At 44.4% G+C, this 18,318-nt stretch overlaps 1 protein-coding gene and 1 long non-coding RNA gene across 18 annotated transcripts in view; one reads left to right on the forward strand and one right to left on the reverse strand.

Annotated features, from left to right (window-relative positions):
• LOC135916635 (plexin-B-like) overlaps window positions 1-18,318 on the reverse strand; it is a 479,058-nt gene that overhangs the window by 70,728 nt on the left and 390,012 nt on the right. For all 5 annotated transcript variants that reach the window (XM_065450048.1, XM_065450049.1, XM_070539222.1 and 2 more), the window contains 3 exons: window positions 16,070-16,162; window positions 8,955-9,039; window positions 6,262-6,434 (listed from right to left, as the gene is read on the reverse strand). In XM_065450048.1, coding sequence (XP_065306120.1) covers window positions 6,262-6,434; window positions 8,955-9,039; window positions 16,070-16,162 — 351 coding nt within the window. The remainder of the gene's footprint in view (window positions 1-6,261; window positions 6,435-8,954; window positions 9,040-16,069; window positions 16,163-18,318) is intronic.
• LOC135916636 (uncharacterized) overlaps window positions 1-18,318 on the forward strand; it is a 110,782-nt gene that overhangs the window by 36,008 nt on the left and 56,456 nt on the right. For 2 of the 13 annotated variants that reach the window (XR_010569001.2, XR_010568993.2), the window contains exon 6: window positions 17,501-17,617. The exons of 4 other annotated variants lie outside the window; for them this stretch is intronic. This is a non-coding gene — a long non-coding RNA (uncharacterized lncRNA). Of the gene's footprint in view, window positions 1-11,290; window positions 11,507-15,869; window positions 15,922-16,020; window positions 16,153-17,500; window positions 17,618-18,318 lie in introns of those variants that run through there. 7 more of the 13 variants (XR_010568995.2, XR_010568994.2, XR_010568997.2 and 4 more) reach the window with 7 other exon arrangements.

The raw sequence follows: 18,318 nt of genomic DNA on the forward strand, positions 1-18,318 counted from the left end.
CGTGAAGCCTTGCCTCCGTAGTCACCGAGATCGCCTACTCGGGGCGACGGTTGGTAAGAAATGAATAAATAGTCGCAAGGCAAAAGCGGTACATGGCCCCTAGATGTAGGTTGAGAAGCGGTTTAGTGATGAAGTGAATAAGGATATAGTTAGGTGACTTTCAAGTGACTCTGTTCGCAAGATGCAACGTAACAGCACGTATTGACCTGTGTTATAGCTAAAGGTATTAGGGCGCCGTGTCGCATAAATTCGCTGGAATGTCTCTGCAAGGCTTGTCTGAAGACAAGCCTTGCAGACTGCGCTCTAATATTCATGACCGCAGCGGCGTTTTTGAACGTACCGGTTCATTTTAGTTATGCAGGATAATGTTTCTGATATACGTAACCATTCTCAATTACGCTACAGCGACATGACTTGAGTCAGTCAACGCCTGAACGTATCTTCTTTACATTTCCCAGTGCTTCTTACGTGGAGTACAGGTGCTGGCTTTCTATCCCCAGCGTAACTATTGGCGAAACACGCGGTGAAATATAAACTCAAAGCACGCACACCATATGCGCCATAGAGGAATGATACGTCGTCGGATTTCGACACCGAGAGCCTGGTAATTAATTAGTCCGTACCACCGATTTCTACATGTTACTGCACTGGACAGGAGATCTTTCTCTATCGGCATCTCGAAATGGTTGGATGGATCTTTGAAAACCTCATTAATATGGTACAGTGTTGTGGAAGTTACACACGACGTCCCATGTGTTTCCCAATCGGGAGCAATTACCACGTAATGCCAGATTTATGAATTTGTGTCTTCGTTTGCTAAAGCCTGCTTGTGCCCTTGACAACGCTGCCCGACCTTGGCGTGATGAAGTATATATGTCCAACGACGTGGCCGTGCAAGTCTGTATGTCACAATCTGCCAGCGGCGCTTTATCATGTGTGCTTCTGCGCATAAAAAAAGTTTGTAAAAATGAAAGGTGAACGTTCTATGCTTTTATGCTAGAACGCCTCATATGAGTCATTGCTCACGTAATCACATCTAGCGAGAGAGACGAGCGCGTACGTATTCATAAGATCGCTCACTCGTCTCGCATGTGCCGCCTTCAGAAAGACAAGTCCACCTGCCGGAACGTTGGCTTCCGCTTTTAACTTGTTCTCGTCTTGCTAATCGTCTTGAATTCCTATCTCCCACCTTCCCCGTGTTTTCCCTCACTGTAGTTAAGGCATTCATTAGTTTAAGCAGTTAATATGAACGCTTAGGCAAACATGATCTATAGTTAGGCAGCTGATCAGTGAAGTCTCTCTGTCAAGTGGAATCAAATCAGACACCATGTAGGCAGTCTACATTCCAGACTGTTGCATCAGGCCACTGCTTTGTGACAACTTAACAATTTGCGTTCCAGTATTGTAGCACGTAGAGTCCTTGTGTGAGAATTGACACTTGCGGTAGCTGTAACAATAAATCCAATACGTGACCAAAGAAAATTTAAATTTCGGGGCCGCATCAACCGACATTGAGAGACAAAGTGCACCCCAGCTTCCAGCAGGTAATATTAGGTCATTCTATGCTCATACCAGTAGTGTTTCTGGTAATAAATTGGCGTTTCGCATATTATATACATAATCAATCCTTCCCCCTCCCCCCCCCCAAAAAAATATGAATGAAAAAAGAACACCCTTTCAAGCTTAGATATTGCTCCTTCGCGAAATTGAAAAGGAATGGGTACGACTTATTTTCTTGTTTTTAGAGCACTTATTATTATTTTATATTTTTGACAGTGGCCATCGGTGCAGACTAGTAGGACAACTAGGGCTCTATAGGAAATATACGCGTGTACCATTTGCATATAAACAACGATAGTTACTTTCTACTTACGATACATTTTTCTTGTTCCGCGTCCTGGTGAACAGTGCATACATTCTTCGGAATTATGCGTACAAAATACAGAATAACCTAAGTTTCAATAAAGAAAAAACACAAAACAAGCATCCGAACCACATAATTGGTAAGGGGCTCTTCAGAACAGTGAGAAACACACAGCACTCCCCGCATATATATATATATATATATATATATATATATATATATATATATATATATATATATATATATATATATATATATATATATATATATATATATATATATATATATATATATATATATATATATATATATATATAGATAGATAGATAGGTAGATAGATATATTTATATATATGTATATATATAATAGAATGAGCAAGAAGAGCGGAGGTTAACGCAGGGGCCAGATTATTAAGCATAAGACACGAAGCCAACAAACAATGACTCCAAGGACAACATCGGGAAAATTACTTGTACTTACCCACTGAATTAAAGAAATGATAAATGAATGGAAATGAAAGTGGATGAAAAAATGACTTGCCGCAGGTGGGGAACGTTCCCATAACCTTCTCATTACACGTGCGATGCTCTACCAAAGCTACCGCAGCGCCGTTTCCCCATCCACTTTCTTGAGTATTTGTTTTACTACTAGAACTAACCCTGGGAGTGTTAGCCAGCGTAAGTACAAGTACTTTACCCTACATTGCCCTTGGTGTCATTGTTTGCTGGCTTATATATACAGGGTGTTTCAGCGAACACTCAATTTTTTTTAAAGGTTGCCTGTGGCAGATAGCTCAATTTTAGTTTATGAGCCAGTCTACTCGAAGCGGTGTACACTACTTGCAGAAAAAAATCGAAACGCAAAATTGAAGAATTATTAAAAAATCCCTAATTAACTCTTTAGCTGACTATCTTATGACAAATATTCCAATTTACAAATTCTAGCAGTGGACTTCACAAGGCGGATCCCCTTGGAACAAATTCCCAGGACGACACCAGTTTCTAGATATAAATTCTCGAACTTTACGGAGAAATGCTTTGGCGTTCCAGTTACTTGTGTGCTTCAGTGCATGAAAGGACGTTTTGTTAATAAATCAACTAGAACGCCAATGCATTTCTCCATAAAGTTCGGGAATTTATATCTCGAAACTGGTGTCGTCCTGAGAATTCGTTCCAAGTAAATCCGCCTTGCGAACTCCACGGCTATAATTTGTAAATTGCAATACGGGCCATAATGTAATTAGTTAAAAACTTAATAAATAAATTTTTCATTAATTCGTCATTTTGCATCTCCATCTTTTGCGCAAGTATTATCCGCTGCTTCGAGTAGATCAGTTCATCAACTATATCTGTGATATGTGCCATAGACAACTTTGAAAGTGTTCGCTGAAACACCCTGAAAGACAGAGAGAGAGAGAGAGAGAGAGTATTTTCCCAGAGACAGATGTCGGAACGAAAGTCTCGGCGAAAAGGAACATAGGCAATAAATAACTTAGACGGCGAGGCAAGTTCCGAACGGAGCTTTGTGCTCGAGGAGAAGACGTGAGGCGTGTCACGGGTTCCTCTTAATTCGATTAGCCACACGTTGCAACAATGAACAGTAGCGAAATTAAGGCTGTGCCCTCGTTGTCAATCGCCCCAGTGTTGAGAAGTGCTTGTGTAATTCTTATTTTGTTTTTTAGGTTAGTACCGGCAGAACATTGCACAGAAACTTCCGTTTCATGGGAAAACTGACAAACAAACGAAATGATACAGAATAGGTGCCATGCCGGCAAAGAAAGCCCTGTTTCAGGCTTACGCACAAAGAAAGAAGAAATTAAATAACGATTTGTAGAGTTCAGTGACAATATATGGCTCGCTGCTAAGTAAAACCTAGCGCAATTAGGAATTGTCGAGGTCGGAAGGCAGGGGTGACACAAAATTATCAAGGTCGCTGTTACAGGCGCTAGAAATATCACAACTGAAACTGAACTATACGCTAATTAATGTCCTTGCTTTATGATTTAGTTTCAAATGCACCAGGTTTTCGTTGAAGTTATGGGATGTGAAGCCATATTTTTACATAGGCGGTTAATATTCTCAGAGAAACTTTACAAAATTGAAAATAACAATAGTGAAAAGCTCGAGTATCAAGTTGCAATTGTGTAACTCAACAATCAAATACAATATTAGAATGCTGTAAACTGCACCAGCTGAGACACCTAAAGTGGACAGAATTTGTGCACATCACAGAGCTATCAAATACATAATCGATTTGTGACTTGGACATTTGGAAACTTTCGTAAACACTAATAATATTGCGGAAGTGGTCAATTCATATAATAGGTTCGTCCCCTTTAGATGCGTCGTGCTTACAGAGCTATGAGACCTATTTTTGGTACAGAGTTACAAAATTTGGAAATTTTGTACTTCAATTTCCTTAAGATACTGGTTTTCTGTAACTTCTTGAAGCATTACTGGGCCTAAACGAAAATACTGCTTTATTCAGATGCTAGAATTTAAGTTTCTCACTCGCCACAGGACACAAAGATGCTATTACTGCAACTCTTTACGTTTCTTGACTGCAACATAAATGAAAGATTTTTCTAAATGTACACGTAGCCGACAAGTGATTTGGAAAACACTTGGCTTCATGAGACACCACTTGCGTCATGCTCCGCAACATATTAAACTTCTTTCGAACAAATTATTAATCAGGCCCAAAGTAACATACGCGTCGCACAAGTGGGACTCATATTAAAATGATCTTACTAACGTGCTTCAGTGTTTTCGCAATCCTGCGACCAGATACAATCATTCAATCATCCTATTCATGTGACGTAAGCGTATCATCCCTAAAAGCAAAAGCTGATTTACAGTCACTCTCGTACCTTCGTACTATAGCCGTCCTTGGCCTTTCTCATGTTCTTTTGTAGTTCACTCAATCATGGGCCATACATCAGCCTAGCCACAAAAATATCACAACGCACTGGTTATCTACTTCAACCACGCTCACACACAACTACCTTCTTCGCTTCATATTTTTTCCTGAAGGGCATCAGATTCGAGAGGCCTTCCCCCCATGCTGTCGCTAGCACTAGTGGCCCCGTGGTCATCGATGTTTTTTTTTCTGTCTTGCCAAATCATTATTCCGTTCTTGTTCAAATACATAATCTAACACGTGCATTTGCCTTTTTCATTGTTACCCTTTATTCTTTCAGGTGAGCCTACATTTTTACTTATTTACCTATGTTCTTCCATTAGTTTTTATTACTGGTACCCTACACCTTATGCCACAGCCCTTATAAAAGAGACTTTAAAGAACTAAACTAGCCTGACCTTATCTCTAAGTTATCTGACTGCGGTTCTGGTCCTCAAAAAGGACAGCACTGATTTCGGTGCGCGTACGCTTCTGTGCACGCGCGCGCATCGGTATCCTGATGAAGCAGACAAAATTAGACAGGTATGCATGAGTTACTCTCGGGCATTATCTGGTCTTACAGCGAAGCTGTTAGCCACTACTTGGTCGCTATTTTTCTCGTCCGCGTCCGCCAGCAAAATGTGGGCCGATCCCAGCGGACGTGCGGGGCCAGGAGCAGTGGCTCGTGCTCCCGTAAGGCAGAGGCTTCAAGCACTCAGCAAAGTGGAGTCAACAGTGCATACATTCTTTGAAATTACGCACACAAAGCACAAAACAAGCATCCGAACCACATAATTGATGATAAGGCGCTCCTCATAACAATGCGAAGCAATTATCGCTCCCCGCATACGTTTCCCGGTAAAGATTACTGTTTCACAAGCTGCAAGGCGACGGCAGCTCGAGACATTGGGAGTGACGTCCGTAACCTTTCGTACGTAACAGCCAGCATAGCAACCGACGCCTGTATATATAGCGGCTAGCTAAAGTAACGGCGCCTATAGCCGGCAGCTCACAGCCACGTCACCGATGATATGCGTCAAATACTGCGTCGCCTAGAACATAGCTGCGCCTGCAGGTCTCTTGAGTGTACGCTATAATTACTGACTGACGCTCTGCAGCTTGTCGATGATACAGCTCCAAGGTGAAATGATTTAAATGGAGCCAGTGGTCACGTAGCGAAGGCAGTGCAAAGTCCTCGGCATCTGCTCGTACTTCTCAAATTGAATGTGTGCACTGAAGCGAACGATTAAACGGGCAATAAAACTGCATAAATTAGTGAATTTAACGCAAGCATTCATAGACAAAGTAATGTCCGCTTCGCATCTTCAAGTAATCTACTTGGAGAGACGTACGTCCGCCACCTGTGCACATGCAGCTATGCTTGCAGTTTGACGAGGGCTCACGGGATCTATGACTCCTTGTGTCCTAGTTATGTTTGCGCTAAATATTTTCTGTCATGATCGAGCAACGGGCTTATCTCCCGAGGTCGTTCTGCTCACCCAATCGATCCTGGGCGGTGGGCACGACGTGGTGACCGGCTCGACGCACGATGGTCCGTAGTTGCACGACCCTCCGCACCAGGAGCATTGGTAGCGCTTGTCGCGCGTCAGGCACAGGGAGCAGTCCTGGCGGCCACCGTGGCTTCCCAGCAGCAGGCACTTGTACAATGTCACTGGGTGTCGGGAAAGCGCACCGCGGTGGCCTAACCGGGGCTGCACACGCTCTGTTTGCTCGGATGCAGAGACGGTTCGTGTTTCGCGTGGGTTTCTTCCATCTTAAGCTTTGTTCTGGCTGGTCAAACAGACCGGGCCTACGCTGACAAAACTAATGCATGTATGCCCGCAAAAGCTTTTAAACAGGAATAATTACACCAATTTCGCAGCCGTCGCATCCGCGCACGCAAGAACAGGTGCACTGAAGAATTTGTTCTGGGAACATCTCATTCCGTCCATCGATTCAGGGCGTGTCTCAAAGTACGGCATGGTTTTAAAAGTTTACGCGTGCGTTAATAGAATGCTGCCAACCTAGTATGTTCAATGTCCTCTTGAGCAGCTCAAAGCGTTTCCTTTTTTTTTAGTGGGAGCTTAGGCAAAGAACAACGACAATGAACTAACCGTGTGTTGAAGTTCTGATATACATCCAAAATTTTAAATGGAAAAAATGTAGAGCGTCCGCCCCCCTCCCTCCCTCCCCACTGTTGCTATTAATAAATATCCCAATAACATCTTTTCGCGATGATAGCTGCAGTAACTCAAATTTTTATGAGCTGCAAGAAAAGCGCATGAAATTCCAAAATGAATCAGCTTACTAGCTTCTCACGTACAGCAACATTAGTGACCTTAAACATGACAAGATTGAATGATCGATGCTGCACGCAGACCAAAGGCATGAACAGTCCTTGAGCAACGCGAATGGATCGAATACAATGATCTCGGCTTCCACATTCACCCGAGATATCCTGTCTCTTGAAGTAATGAAGTGAATGGGGCAATATGATATACGATATATAACGCATGGCAATCCTTGAAGATTCACCAGCGTTTTTTATGTTGACCAACTAAAGGGGTAGAAGGTTTTGGCAGCGCATGGCCATGCATCGGCGACGACAGGTGTGGCCATCATCTATTATTTTTTCCGTGCAGTCTATTCATGCCTTTGGTCTACCTGCGTCACTCATTTTTTGGTAGCGTGTTTCAGGGAACTAATAGCTCTACGCACAAATGCCTGGTCACGTGGTACTTTTCCAACTCGTGCACTTTCTTTCGAGCTCGGAAAAATTAAAACCAGAGAAGCTATCATCCCGGAAACGAATTATTTGGGTTTTTCTCAATAGGCTCTACAACCTTCTCATTGAGAATTTTACGTTTAAAACAATACTTTACAAGTTGGTTGATCAGTCATCGTTAAATAATAACGTACGTGCATACCGAAAATTACTGAGCTGCTAAAGGAGACAGTGAAATCGATTGGATTATCGTAACGCACATGCGTGTTTTTTTTTTAAGTTTTGACACTAGTTATGTGAAACACCCTGCATGCTATATTTTTAACTCCATATCGTTAAGGTCCCCGTGTCGCAGAAAATCCGGCATTGGCTTCCAGTGTCGACCGCCGTTTTGGGAATAATCATTCCGAACCACGCATAACCGACCACGCAGGCTCTCCGTGCAGAGCAAAAGAAGTTACTGAACTAATTGAATTTCTCAGTGTAAAATGCATAAAAATATATCGTAAAGTACGACTTACACACAACGTACACACATGATAGCGTCGGATTGTAAACTGAATATACAAGGAAACAATTCTATTACGCGAAAGAGCAAACACAAGCCCCTTTTAACGCGATAGCGCTTTCTAGCTGCCGTTCGAGGTGTGTCGCAGTAGGAGCGACGCGGCACGCTCGGTTCCTTGCGCAAAATCGAAAAGAAGCCCCACAGAGCTCGCCTTCGTGCATAGCGCTCACCACCAGTGTTTTCCGGTAAACATTACGTTTGCATGAGCTGCAGTTGCCGCGAAGTGTGAGAAGCACTCGGGAATCTTTGAATGCTATCGCGTTGCACTCTTAAAGGCGAAGCTTAAGCGTCCTCCAAAGCTTTTATAACTTTTGTGCTCCAGAAGCCTTTGTGGTCGGGTGTACATTGTTGGCAAAGAGGCATAAATAAATGAACATTAATAACAAATATGCAATTATTATTATTATTATTATTATTATTATTATTATTATTATTATTATTATTATTATTATTATTATTGTTGTTGTTGTTGTTGTTGTTGTTGTTGTTGTTGTTGTTGTTGTTGTTGTTGTTGTTGATCCAGTTACTTGCTTCCTTTTTCTATCTTATTTTTTTTTGTGATGCACAGTGCACATGGCATGATATCCCCCTTACTGTATCCTTGTTTGTCGAACATGATTTCTTATTTGGAAATTTAGATTTGTTTGACCGATTGATCGCGCCTACAGTCAGCGCTGATACAAATTTTTGTAGCAGACTACAATGAGTATAGCTCTCACTCAATGTTATTATGCTTTCTTGCGAATCTCCGGCTCTTTCAAGTTGCTAATACAGTAGATGGAGCGTTGAGTCAGTGTCGAGGGATGAAAATAAATGGTTTTGAAAGAACACGAGATAGAATTGTTACAATGTTCCCGCGGTATTATGGGATAGAAACACCTAATAAATTCCAAGCATACCGTTGGTCTTGTCGATGAAAGTGTCGCCATTCCACAGAACAGTGAGGGAAGCTTGTAGTTCTCCTTGCTCAGCTTGGTAGGTGTACTAGAAACGAGAAGTGTCAAACCGCAGGAAGTTATAATACTGCCGTGGTGACACATATGTCAACACCGCCCCCATCGCCCGTCGGCCCATAAAGCGGTGAAGGCACTTTTGTGTTTCCTAAGGACGACGGGTTTGTGCGACCACCTGTGACTATTAAGGCAATTTTTGTAAAACCACACGCGTCAGCGAACTTGCCGTAATTTCCTTCTTTCCTTCCCTCCTCTCTCTCCCTGTGATCTTTGCTTTCCCCTTTCCCATTCCCCCGGTGTAGGGTAGCCAACCGGACGATATTCTGGTTAACCTCCCTGCCTTCTTCTTTTCTCTTTCCTCCTCCATGTCAAGAGCTGGTATGTTTGACGGGGCGGACCGCATAATGACATGTTTCTTCATACGCCATCTGCTACCTTCGTAAAATTCAACTGGTTGCTGAAACGTATTAAATAGTCCTTAAAATCACCCGTACGAGATAACTTTTGTAATTACCCTATCACGCAGAAGCTGTAGGGCACTTTCAAAATGTGTGTTGATGACACCTGCATCATCTCACTGTCCCCCAAAAATGTCATGTGTACCTCGGCGTCTTTATTTGCACGTCACGCGCTTAGCATCAAACCATTCCACATATATTAGAAAAACAACAAATTGTTCAAGTCTAAAAATACATGAACAAAAATAAAATGCGGTAACATTCGTAAAGCCAAAACACAACGACCCCGCCGCCCCCCTTTCCCCTCCCACTTGTAATCACCACTTTCTAAGTCACCGTCTGGCGAGAAACGTATGTACATGTCGACAAGGACGCAACTGTTGTTGCAGGTCCCCGTAGCCTCGACTTGCGTCCGTTCGTCATCTCTCCTTCCGTGGTTTGCCCTTTCTTCGTGTTCCCTCGCTTTCTGTTTCTTCGTTGAGAAAACCGGCTGACGTCTGCGTCTCTGGCTCGTCAGTGAACAGCGGCAGCGGTTTGGCTTCGCTCGGTTTCTGCGTGGGTGATTTGCTGCCGCCTTTGCGTTCCAGCTGGCTAAATACATGCAGCGCTGTAGAAGCGACAGCTCGCAGCAGATAACTACGGACAACATTATCTGCGCTGCTCAAACATAAAGGTGCTTGTGCGATCGTCACCTGTGCAGGCCTGTCGCAGACACATGGGAATCACCATATACAATAGCCCACTTGCGATACGAGTGGTACGATATTGGCCAATACCGATGCCATTCTTAGTCGTGCGCAGCTTTGAGAATTTTTTCTCAGCTAAGACGACCAGTGAGATGAGCTAGATGGCGAGACTTCAGTTGTGCTGGGAATGCGGAGGCACGCGTTGGCGAGAGGCAAAAAAAGAGAGAAACAAACAAGCCGATATTGGCACTTATTTGTGTTACTCCTGTTTTGTCTCGCGTCCATTCGTGCCGCTGTACTCCCGTTAGCGGCACGACGTTAGGAAAATGGAACGATGGTGTCGAAATTCGGTTTGCTGCTATGAGTACTTCACAAACTGCCTCTGTCCAGCAGTACGTAGCCCCAGCCGTACATCAGTGCATTCGTGGCAGTGCACTTGGGTCTATATAGTACTTTCTTATTATGAGCATAAACGGGCTAGCTTTCGCGAATGAACTTTTTTACTCTGAATTTCACATTTATATCAGTGTAACATATCTACATAAGTGTAATATATCCGCATACGCAAAATCGTAAAGACCAATAAGATAAAGAAAGAAAAAGAAAAAAGAAGAAAGAAAGTTCGGCTTGCAAGGCGAGTCAATCACACAGTAGTAGTAGTAGTAGTAGTAGTAGTAGTAGTAGTAGTAGTAGTAGTAGTAGTAGTAGTAGCAGTAGCAATGTTATTTATCCTCCTTAAAAGGAAACGTAGAATATACGCCACTTTACAAGCTGCGCCTAATTCTACAGGCATGATATCGTTAGCAAAACACAACGCATAAATAACACGAAGCTCGAGAATCACAAGGAGGCGTTAGGCTGTAGGACCTTCCCGCTATCCTTGTGCACGTGCCCTGTGATGCTGTTGCACCTTCGCCTCGTGCTTTGTCTGTGTGCGCACTGTTTTCGACATGGCTGCTGGTTAGCGTAGACCACCTCTACGTTCTATACCAGTGCACGCTTTAAGTGTCCCGAAGTATATACACGCGCCGCAGTGGGGACAGCACCCGTCGACGTCCACCGCTGCCTGACTTGACGACGTGGGCGACAGATTGACGTGTTTCTCATTAACCGCACGCGCTCTCTCTTTCTCTCTCAGGAGCTTCTGTGTCAGGCGGCCACGAGCCCTGGCGTGTTTCCCGTAATTACTGCAGGGCCAAAGGGGCGAAAAAAGCTGCCGCCAATCGAAGCGCTCGGCGTCGTCCCGGACACAAATAACGCGCTAATGCTCGCCACCTCGAGCGCGGCAGCTGCAGAAGCGAACCTTCGCCGGCGCCCGCGGCATTTACTGTGCTGCTCATCAGCGCGCAACCTGGTATGGTAACAGCGGGATTCCGCGAGATATTGTAGTCGATGAGGCGTGTAAATAGTGTCAATAAACTGGGTTTCCATAAAGCCCTGTTATGAAAAGCACTTCCCAAATGCACAGCACAGCTTTCTCTCAAGGCCGCCGATCATAGTGGAAGCACAGTCGACTTTACATCCAGGGGTTCTTGCGGAGTTATAGCGCGCTAGGGGACAGATGTCAACGTGATTTCTGTGATAGTGCAACATACATAATTTTTAGAAACTTCAGCTGTATTTCAAGAAATGAATTACTTGGATGAAAATCTAAAGCGTTGAAGGAAACTTTGCACAGAAAAAAGAAACTACGGAATAAACGCAATAGATGCGGGGCTTTCGGCGAGTTTAAAGGAACCAGCGTCGCTTTGAGACACGGAATAAAACGTGAATTTCATGATGGTTCCTTGCAATGATACAGCCGTAAAGGCACATTATCGCTATTCAAGGCCTAATTGCTGAAAAAGTAATCGCCACTCGTTCGTTCTACATAATATTATATAAGTTTGAACGCCATAGAACGACATTTTCTTTCATTCAATTTCTTTGTTCTCGTCACGATTTGTGAACAAAATTATGCTTTTCCTCCCCTTGTATACTTAGGGATCGTTACCTAGCCTTTTCTGTTCGTTTGCTCCTCCCGTTTCTGCTTAAGTTGAGTTACTGCGGTTCATTCGCAACAGTGTGCTGGAGGCACTTGTGTAAGTTTCCCCTGATGTCACCTGCTAATATTTTTCCTCCTGAGCTCACCGGCATTGCTTTCCGTGCAGGTGCTTCTCCAGCTCTCAACCGCGTCCTCTATCGTTTCACTCTCTCCGCGCTCCGTCTGCTCATGCTCCACGATCGTTTCTTGTCCAAGTTGTTTACGGCACAAAACCTATTTTGATCACCTGCTATGTTGTATTCACTGTGATTTCCGGATGCTAACAGCGCTGCTTGGTCGTCGATTGTTTGTACTACGGGCACCGAATCAGCACCGTAGATGAAGATTCGTGCTCACCTCACCCATTTCTTCATTTTGAGAAAATGCGTAGGTAGCGGCTTAGCGCTCCCGTTCTCCTCTTACCCGCATGCTGAACGAGTTGGCTTTCGAGCTTTGCAAGCGCGATGCCTCGGAGTCAAGAGCAGGCGGCAAGAACAACAACAAGATAACCAGCCGAGGGGCATACCAGGAAGCCAAGGGGTGTTCGCTCATTCTTCGGCTGATAGGGGGCAAAATAGCGGCACGACGTCAGGAGAGAGCTCGGGCCACAAGGGCGCCCTGTGGTGGCGCTCGCGGCTAAGAAGAATGGCTCCCTAACTACATTCTACGACACAGCGTATCGATTATCCATCGGGCAGCGTTTCGGCCCAGCTGTGCTGTCGCGAGCGCGCTGGGCGAATGTGGCAACAGGGACACGCCCCCTCTCCTCCACCTTCTGTATCTCTTCCTGCTTAACCCAGGATCCCTTCTAACTTGCCTCCGCCGTCTCGTTCTCTTCTCGTGCTCCTCCGACCCTTCTGACACAACGCACGTCGGCAAGTTGCGTGCACCGCATCGCCGCGGGATCAGTGCCTTATGCAAGCACAAGAGCGCTCTGTTGCATTACTTCGTTTTCTAGCGCCACTAAGGCTTTCACAGAACGGCTTTTCTGTTCATATTATTGCTTGCGAAATACCTGGCAAAATGAAAACTCACTAAGTAGGAATTGTAGTGGGACAGGGCACGTAAATTTACGTCACGTGGCCTGTTTTGTTTTTCATGCTTCCTTCTTTCTTTTATTATTAATAATACTCTTTTCCTTCCTGTGCATACTTCGTCAGCGAGCGTTGCAAGTGAAACCAGTGGTACATGCGAACGCGAAAGTTAGCCGATCTTGTAGCTTCGCCTAAAAAATTTCGTGTTCGTAAGAGCCACTCCTCTTATATAAAACTGCCTGCACCTTCGTGCGTGTGCAAGGCAAACAAAATAAAAGAAAAAGGTCTACTGGATACGCTGCTGTGCTGCGCAAGTGCACTTAGGCTCAGACTGTTTTTCATTTTCTACTCCCTAAGAATACCTCGCATTTCTCTTATAACAATGCGTTGCCGCATAGAACAGCTCATAATTCCTGGCTAGAATCGTACTCAACCGAAAGCAGCATGCACTCTGCTTTTCTCCCAGTGCTTTTTCATCGTTTTCTTTTAAATATATGGTTGCCTTATTTTGGGTCTTGTCGCGAGCAGCAGCTAGGCTTTGCAACAATAGTGCTTCTTACGTGTCGTTCTCTCCAAATCTGGCTCGCTCACGTAGAGAGAGGGAGAGAAAAAAAGAAACAAAAGCTTCGGATCCTGGCGTGTTCATAGGCAATGGGTTCGCGCTTACAGGAAGAGGCCTATCTGGCCTATCCGCTGAAAGAATTCCTGGATACCCCAGTTGTTTCCCTGAAGCAATATCATGTTTCTGCACCCAACGTTGATCTTGCTGCACGCGACTAGCAGGTCAGAGAGCGGCCTTCTGATCTCCTTAGCGCGGGGCTCCTTACGCCTCGGCTGTGATACAGCGCGAGAAAACGAGATGCAAGCCCGAGGTGCTTTGCCGTTCGTTGAGCGCCGCGGGTCGGGCACTCGACAGGGAGAGATAGAGAGAGTTGCGGGGGCACAGCGCGAGGGTGAGACTACTTTACTCTCAGCCGTAACAAGCGCTGCATAAGGGCAGCGATGAAACAGAAAATCGCTACGCCCCCGCCAGTGTAAGCAGCTTCATCCATCGTGAGGCTCACCCCTTCGGCGGTCCGCCGCGAGTGTGCGTCGTTTGGCATCGCGCCTTTGCGACCGTGTAGGCTTCGGCCCCTTAATGCTGCTGCAGTCGATGACTCTGATGTACAGCTGCCACCTCTGTTACTGTGTGTTGCTGCACTCTTTCTGCTGATGATACTTGATGTCCTTTTTTTTTTCTCTGCCGGATATGTAGCGCGGGGCTAAGGGAAACACTGTGCAAGTGCCGCTGACGTGCCCCCAGTCTCAAACCCCCATGCCCCTCACGACCGAAAAGCCATTTTTTAAAACGCTGCAAGCACGCAGATTTTAGTTATTCTTAAACCACTTTCTTTGATTGTCTGCACGCTGTCGTGCTTCCTGCCTCTAGTAGAATGTCGCCCGCCGTGGTGTCGTAGCGGCTTTGGTGTCGCGCTGCTAAGCTCGAGGGCGCGGAATCAAATCCTGGTCGCGGCGGCCGCATTTCAGTAAGGGTGAAATGCAAAAAAACATCCATGTACCGTGCATTGGGTGCACGTTAAGGAATCCCAGTGGGTCAAAATTATTCCGAAGCCCCCATTACGGTGCGCCTCATAATCATACAGGGGTTTTGGCACGTAAAATACAAGAATATTTCTTTTATGTCGCCAACAGCCACTACTCTTGAAATGCCTGTAGGAGACAAAAAATACATCTATATTCTGGAGTTTTTCAGCGCAGGGCTACAGCTACCTGGAATAGTGTGGCTGCCCATCTTCGGGAATTAGCAGCTTGGTCTCCGTAATAACGTTTATTCACTAACTTACTCGCCAACAGCCAACGTGTAAAATAGTAATCCGCATACTGAAGTGCATTGCTTCCATTATGTATTCAGAGAAGACACGGCTTCTGAATTGCTTTCTTAAGTCTCAAAAGCATACTGTGATATGATATGGTAGTCTATGACTTTCAGGTCTGAAAGAAATACTGCAAGAGGCGCGCAAATGTCGGGAACCAGCCAGCAGTGGTTAATGTTCTGTAGAGAACGCACTAGTTTCAGAACAGCGTCCCAGCCATCTATTATATGCTCTGACTGCGCAGTTGTATCACTGCAGGCAAATGAACCCTAAATGCTTCCTGTTTCCGGCACGTGACTGGGCAATTGGGCAAGTAAAATTGAAACAAAGACCATGGACAGTTCAGAGAAGCATACGATAATTCATGGAGTGCGTTTGGTAGTAAATAGAAGTGATCCATTTGCAAGCCTAATATTTGCGCTCTTCTCACCCCTGTTCAATCCACTGGTTTTCTCCGTTCACCTCGCTATGCGTTTTCTGAGAGTAATGCATGACCTGCATAACTAGCATCTACAGTTCATCGCGTTTCAAATGAGCTGCAACACGGTGCCCGCGCTCGAAGGAGCTTCAAGACTGCACGGCGATGCAGACGTGCACGGAAAATGGGTGAAATAAACGCCGTTCTAGTTATTAGAATTTATTAAAACAATTTTTCTTATGTCAACGCCGCCGTGCTGCCTTGGAGTTGATTCGACCACAGACAACGTGTTGAAGCTCATATAGAAAGCGACCGTACATATTCGCTGAGTTATTCGAAAAAAAAGCGCTTGTACCTATCCTTTGCAGCATTTACAGCAGGGCTAAGTGTGCCTGCAGCTGGCAACGTCCCAAATTGAAAGTGAGTTGTTCTTGGATAAACACAGTTTGGCGAACAATAATATGCACAAAGGCTCCAATTGTAACATCGCCCGAGGACCCATTTTTTACCCCATTGCAGACTGTCGCAGCAGCGAAAGCAAGCACAATCCTCCTTCGGTGATGCATACCGTGCTCTCCGTGCAGATGACTTTGTTGTCCCGGAGCCGAGCAAACACCCGCTCCCTGGCGCCTTCAATTTCGACGACGCATTGAAATCCTTCCTGCAAAACAAATGAAAATGCTAAGGCACGCATTAACGCCTATCACCAGCTTGGCTGGCCTTCTTCACTAATGGCTAGTAATGACATCTCGCTTTTGGCACAGCGCAGAACTATCGCCAGGCTCAAGTTTCTTTTCTTGCTCTACACTCGGCAGTTTAACAGGAATCCTAGTAAATACCCTTTTCGCAGTTTTTCCAGGGAGACCAGACATAGTCATAATCACGACTTGACACCATTCTTTGCACGTACTAACCTTTACAAACACTCGTTTTTCACGTGAACCAGAAGCGATTGGAACGCACTGCCTCCAAATGTTCTTTCTTTTTTTCAGCAAGTGGGCTTCCTGTCTGACATGTATAATTACGGGTAAATTTTATTGTTGACAATGCCATACTCTTGTCTATATTTTGACAACTCGCGAACTAACTTGTGATTGCTTTTTGTTTCTTTAAGTGCTAAAATTATTTTACAGAGCTGTGAAATTTTTTACCCAACGTATATTTAATCATGTTTGCTAGTCTATTTCTTGTCTCAGTGGTAATGCTTGCGATATACTTTTGTTAACTTGTTCAATTTCATTCACTTTTCCTTTTCCACCCCCCTGCTTATTTTTCAGACAGCAGTATGCACTAAATAAAAAAAAATAAGGCGTCCACTCCAGTCAAATATTGCGCTGCTTTTCCAATGTAAACCTACGCAAGTTGTTTTACTTTATCGAACGGGCTTCTATTTCTTAGTTGGCTATTTTCGAAATTTTCTTTTCAGCTGCAATAGATATTGTAAAGCAATTAAAACAAAACAAAAGCACACCACCCCGCTCCCCCCCCCCCCCCTCTATGAGCTATTATCTATGAGCGTCGCAGCTACTTTCTAAGCGTAGCATGTAAGCGTCGCAGTAGCTCTGGAGATGACTGAGACTGAGTGATTTATACAATTGAATAACGTACATAAAGTTTGCTTAACTTGGTTAACCAAGTTAAGCAAACTCAGCTAACATTAAAATTTGAGCATTTCGTAGGGCGTCTTCATTCAGCACCTTTTAGCCTAAAGGCACTTGAGTTACGTCAAAAACATAGCTTCAGCTGAACGTGTCAATGATCACAACTTTATTGATTAAAAAAGAAGCTACAAATTGAACGAATCCAGTGCTTTGCGTTTTACCATCTTCTTTCTTTTCAACTTGTACGTTTCTAGGTCTCCCTTTTCTTTTTGTATGATAAATGTAGCGTTGAGTAGCACTCTTTTCTTATAAATGACACGAAGGAGTTTAGAAGAATCCCCAGTATGCGACGCGCGAAAAATGTCATTAATCAAATGGTCTTTCTTTCTCGTTTCTAGTTCACCCATGGCAAAAAGTGTGAATAATGAAAGGAAGAAACGTATAACGACACATAGGGAAGATCGGACACAAAAGTGTTTTCCATTTTTATACGAATAAAGAAAATAAATGACTTCCTTCCAGACCATTAAGCCCGATTCGCCGCCCAGAATGAATCAATACCCTTGAAACAACGGCCGCATCAATTTAGGCTTCAAGGAACGCGGCGCAAATGACAGGTCCGATGTCCTTGAACGCATTTGCAGGCTCTTCTCATCATTGTACTCTTTCTAAAAGGGACTTTTCAGAAGCACTCTATTACGTATATTGAGTTTTCCGTGGCGTAATGCAGCCGCATTGAGAGTTCTAGAGATGAATATGCCCTGTTCGCATTATTCATAATTGGCAGAAAATGTTAAACTGTCTGTACTCTGAGTATTCGTGGAGAGCGCATTCGCTTAAGTAAAGAAAAAAAAGGAGGGGGGTGGGCTTATTGTTGTGAAGAGGAAAAAACACCAGCAGAGGAAGTACAAAAGGGTAGATCAGGCGTTCGGAGGAACGGTCGACTCTTTATTTAACAACATTAGAGTTGCAACAATGGATAGTCGACGGTCGATTGTCATAATTGCTCGCTAAATAAGCCTATTCACTTCACTGTGGTAACTACGAATGACCTGTAGCTACAGGTTTCCCGAGTTCTCTCCAGCCCCCAGACGGCGTTTTCGTCTGTTACTGGTTGCCCTGCTCTTACAGAGCATGCTTCCTCATTTTTACGCAAGCAAGTTTCATGGTAAGAAGAGAACTAGTATGACACCTGCCAGAACAGACCTTGGCCGTT

This window comes from Dermacentor albipictus, chromosome 5, assembly GCF_038994185.2.
Source record: "Dermacentor albipictus isolate Rhodes 1998 colony chromosome 5, USDA_Dalb.pri_finalv2, whole genome shotgun sequence".
In the NCBI taxonomy this organism is placed as follows: domain Eukaryota; kingdom Metazoa; phylum Arthropoda; class Arachnida; order Ixodida; family Ixodidae; genus Dermacentor; species Dermacentor albipictus.